We start from the raw sequence: 3,909 nt of genomic DNA, 5'->3' as shown, positions 1-3,909 counted from the left end.
GAAACAGGGTTAACATCAGTAATCTACATGTTATAATAACTTAATTTTGCCTCGTTTAATATTCCATATGTGTGTGAGAGATAAATGCATATTTAAAGTACATCATTTGCACTTCAGTTTCACCAACCAGCTGAAAATGGGACTATCTGATACATCATTTCTTTGTAGAAGTATTTTTAAATCCTGCAGAAATTACATTAAAATCAGAAATAAAACAGTGTTTGTTTTCTATTTTACTTTCCCAGCTTCATTGTGGTTTATTCTGGATTTTTATAAATATCTTTTTAGCTTTAATTAATCGTGGGGAATGTCATCCAAACATATAAAATCCTTTTGGAAAATGACACATAAGTTTTCCTCTCTCAGACCATTTGACTACAAGCCAGATAATCCTGTTATTTACAGCAGCCTGCAGCCAAAAAAAAAAACACATCACATATTTGTCTCCAGGAACATTCAACACTTGTGGCTACAGACACACCGCACACTAAAAACCATTGACTTTAATTAAAGGTATTATGTTAACAGATTTCACTTAACTGTATTAGGTTGATTGAAGGTGTAATGGTTTTATTTGTCATGTAGCCTACGCATCTACAGGTGTGCAATGAAACACAGGTTCCTCCAACAATACAACATAAATATATATAAGAAATATCAAGTTTCAACTTAATATTTTCAACTAACCTAATACAGTTATGTGACATTTGTTGACTTCATACATGTAATTAGAGTTTCAGTTTTTTCGGTACAGCGAGTCTCTGAGATCAGTCCGCCTCGCCTCACTGTTTCTCCGGAGTGTTGTTGACCAGAGGCCCGTAGAGACCGCTAGGGTAGCCCTGCTCCTTGTGCAACATTGTCCTGTCTCTTATCAGGTCACTGAAGGCATAGTCCATCGGGGGTCTGAAGCCCATGGGCATCAGGCCGGTGGAGTACGGCGTCATGAAGGCCAATCCCCGGCTGTGCGCGGAGTAGGCGAGCCTCAGGGGGTTCAGCCCCAGATGTGTACCCAGAGGATAGGTGCTGGGGTCGGCGAAGTGTGGAGAGTTCGGCTGCAGAGGAGAGAACGCTGATCGGTTGCTGAGCGTCATGGCACCGGGGAGCATGGGCCTCGGAACCCCGGTAGTGGATGCAGAAGAGTGCTGGAGTTGCTGCGCGCTTTGGAGCACTCTCTCCGCCGTCCACGCCCCTTCTGTGCCGGCCTTGTTGGAGTTGGCGCCCCCGCTGTTGTTGAGGATCTGCTCGATGGCCTGCACCACGTCCTTCCCGCAGCCCTGCAGCACGAGCTCCAGCACGCTCCTCTTGTGGCTCGGGAACACCCGGGTCAGGATGTCGATGGCGTTCATGTGCCGGGAGGCCGCAGAGGACGGAGAGGCCTCCTGCTCGTCTTTGTCGGTCTCAGAGCCGGAGTCTGAGCCGAGGGAGCTGACCGAGCGAGGAGTTTCCCCGCCGTCTTTCCGAGGTTTGGACACCGGGGAGCTGATGAAGGACTCGCTGTCTCCGTTCTCTGAACCGGAGCCTCCGTGCCGGCCGTCCGGGGAGGAGATGCCCGGCGCAGAGTCACTCTCTGTGGAGGCTGGTTTCCCCAGAGTCAGCTGAGAGACTGCGGAGCTCTGACTCTTTGTAAACAGCTCATACTTCTGGATACCTGAATCTGTTGACACAAGCAGGACATCACAGCGTGAGATGGGGATACACATGCCAACATGTACACTTTATGGGAAACATTTGATCGAAACCAGATAATTAATCAGCGAAAGATGTCCCACTTTAGGAAATAAAAAAGCTAAATCAAACAGGACTTTAAAGAGACAGCATGCACTATAAGGTATTATAATTTAGCTGGACAGCTGGACCAGTTTCTGCCGAAAATAAAAATCACTACATTTAATACGCCAGAAAAAAAAACCATTTACAAATCTTGTCTTGACAAGCAAGGTCACCAAAAATATCAAATCAATTAAATATAGAATAGGCAGGAACATCATTCATATTTATGCCTTTACTCACAACTTTATCTCAATTTTTTTTTTTTTAACTTGCTTTCACACCTGTAGTGCGGAGGTTTTACACACAAACTAGTGCCCTTATGCTTCCACATTGATGCGTAACGCTCACCTGAGTGGCTCTCGCCGCTCATGGAGGTGAACACTTCGTAGTTGGGTCGGGGCGGGATGATGCCATTAGCCGCCGCGAGAGCCAGTCCCTCCGCGGTGCCGTAAAGCATCTGCAGCTCGCGGGCCTCGTTCTCCTCCTGCGCCTGCTGCCGCCTCAGCGCCACCTGCGCCGCCATCACGCGCTGCCGTTCCGCGATGAGCGTGCACTTTGCGCACATGCAGTCCTTCCAGCGGCAGTAACGCTTGTGGCCCTTGAGCGCGGACACGACCCCGTGGTTCCTGCAGCGCGCACACTTCGGGGTGCGTGGGTATTTGTCGGAGGAGCGCAGGATGAGAGGTGTGCCGCGCAGGATGCTGTTTGCTATGGACACCGGGATGGAGGCTGCTGCGGCCGCCGCTGCCGCTCCGGGATGCATTTGAGACACGGAGGAGATTGAGGGATGCTCCGATCTCAGATCCATGATTGTTAGTGAACTAAAAAAAGAAAAGAAAAGTGCGCTCTTCTGTACGATCTGCTTTAGGTTTTCTAGTTCAGGACGCTCACATCTGCTCTGCGCTGCTCGTCATGTCGAGGCAACAGGTGAAGGTTACTGAGAATAGAGCAACAACTAAAAACTATGATCGTAATGCAAACTGTTCAAAGAAGTCTGCAGAAGAAGAACAAGTGAAAGTAACAAAACTGCTTTGTTCTGATCGATCTGTTTTAGGCTTAGCCTACTATCAGCACAACTCAGATCAACAAGTCTATACTGATAATCGAGCAAAAATGAATCGAAATGTAAACTGTTCAAAGGAGCCTGCAGCAGGAGAAGAAGTCAAAATATGAAGATACTGTGGAGTTTATATCCAGGAGCGAGAAAGCAGCGACCATTCCTGCGCGCGGAGAGTGTAAAGTGTCCGCGAGGATCTGCAGCCCGAGACACTAACTTCCTCCAGAGACTGTCAGTGGATACAGATCATCCCCCCCCCTCCTCTCTCTATTGTTGCTCCTACGTTTTCATTAGACAAATTTGACAACAATGTGGCGCCTGTCATTGGCCAAAGGGGAAAGGAGCAATCTGATTGGCTTGCTGCTTTTTTTTTTTTTTTTAACTGTGTCCACCTGAGTTCTTATTTCCAAATATCAAGTGTTAAGAATCTGAAAGGAGTTCCCGGAAAGCTAAAAATCGATGCTGTGTATTTCCCCAAAAGATTTAATAGATTTTAAACAATGGCCTGTTCCCCAAGCCTTCATCACGGGGCGATATGCAGCCAAATAGGACACGTACAAATAACTAAATAGCCCTAAAATTAAGAGAAATACTCACCCTTTTTAATATCTTTCTGCGGTATTTATTCTTTAGAAAATGTTCTGTATCATGGCGACATTATTGTAAGTGTCCATAGTGTGTTTCTGCTGCTATTGACAGGCTAGAATAAGATTTATTCCACTCAAAATAAAGATGATTCCTCGTCCACCTGGGAGGTAAGTATCTTTTATTTTATTGATTCAAGAAGAAGCGAAATGTGATCGTTTACAAAAAGGTATGTGTGCACTGCAGACAGTTATTGACTAAAGCTGTCGATGGAGTTCAATTGTTAATTTTCTCGGCTCGGCTGAACTCCGGACTGTTTAACCCTGCACACATTATTACACTTTATTACACATTATAATCTATTTCAATGGTTTAATAAAATGCACTTTTTACATTTTCTTCCAAGGCTTTTGAGTAGAAACAAAAACCCCATCGTACGATTTCGTTTATGTTGTATCCAAAATAATATATAGGCTAAATGTTTTCAATATGTGTAA

The 3,909-nt window shown here is 45.6% G+C and overlaps 1 protein-coding gene across 1 annotated transcript; it reads right to left on the bottom strand.

Annotated features, from left to right (window-relative positions):
* Positions 1 to 758: 758 nt before the first annotated feature.
* On the bottom strand, positions 759 to 2,578 carry dmrta2 (DMRT-like family A2; the record flags this gene model as incomplete). Its single annotated transcript, XM_079659042.1, has 2 exons — positions 759 to 1,654; positions 2,119 to 2,578. The coding sequence occupies 2 exons, from the start codon at positions 2,576 to 2,578 to the stop codon at positions 783 to 785; spliced, it is 1,332 nt and encodes a 443-aa protein (XP_079515168.1). The 3' UTR covers positions 759 to 782.
* Between the last annotated feature and the right edge of the window lie 1,331 nt (positions 2,579 to 3,909).

The sequence above is a fragment of the Notothenia rossii genome (assembly GCF_949606895.1).
Source record: "Notothenia rossii genome assembly, chromosome: 1".
NCBI lineage: Eukaryota > Metazoa > Chordata > Actinopteri > Perciformes > Nototheniidae > Notothenia > Notothenia rossii.
The sequence above is the reverse complement of the archived record's forward strand: the minus strand, read 5'-3'. Positions and strand labels throughout refer to the sequence as shown.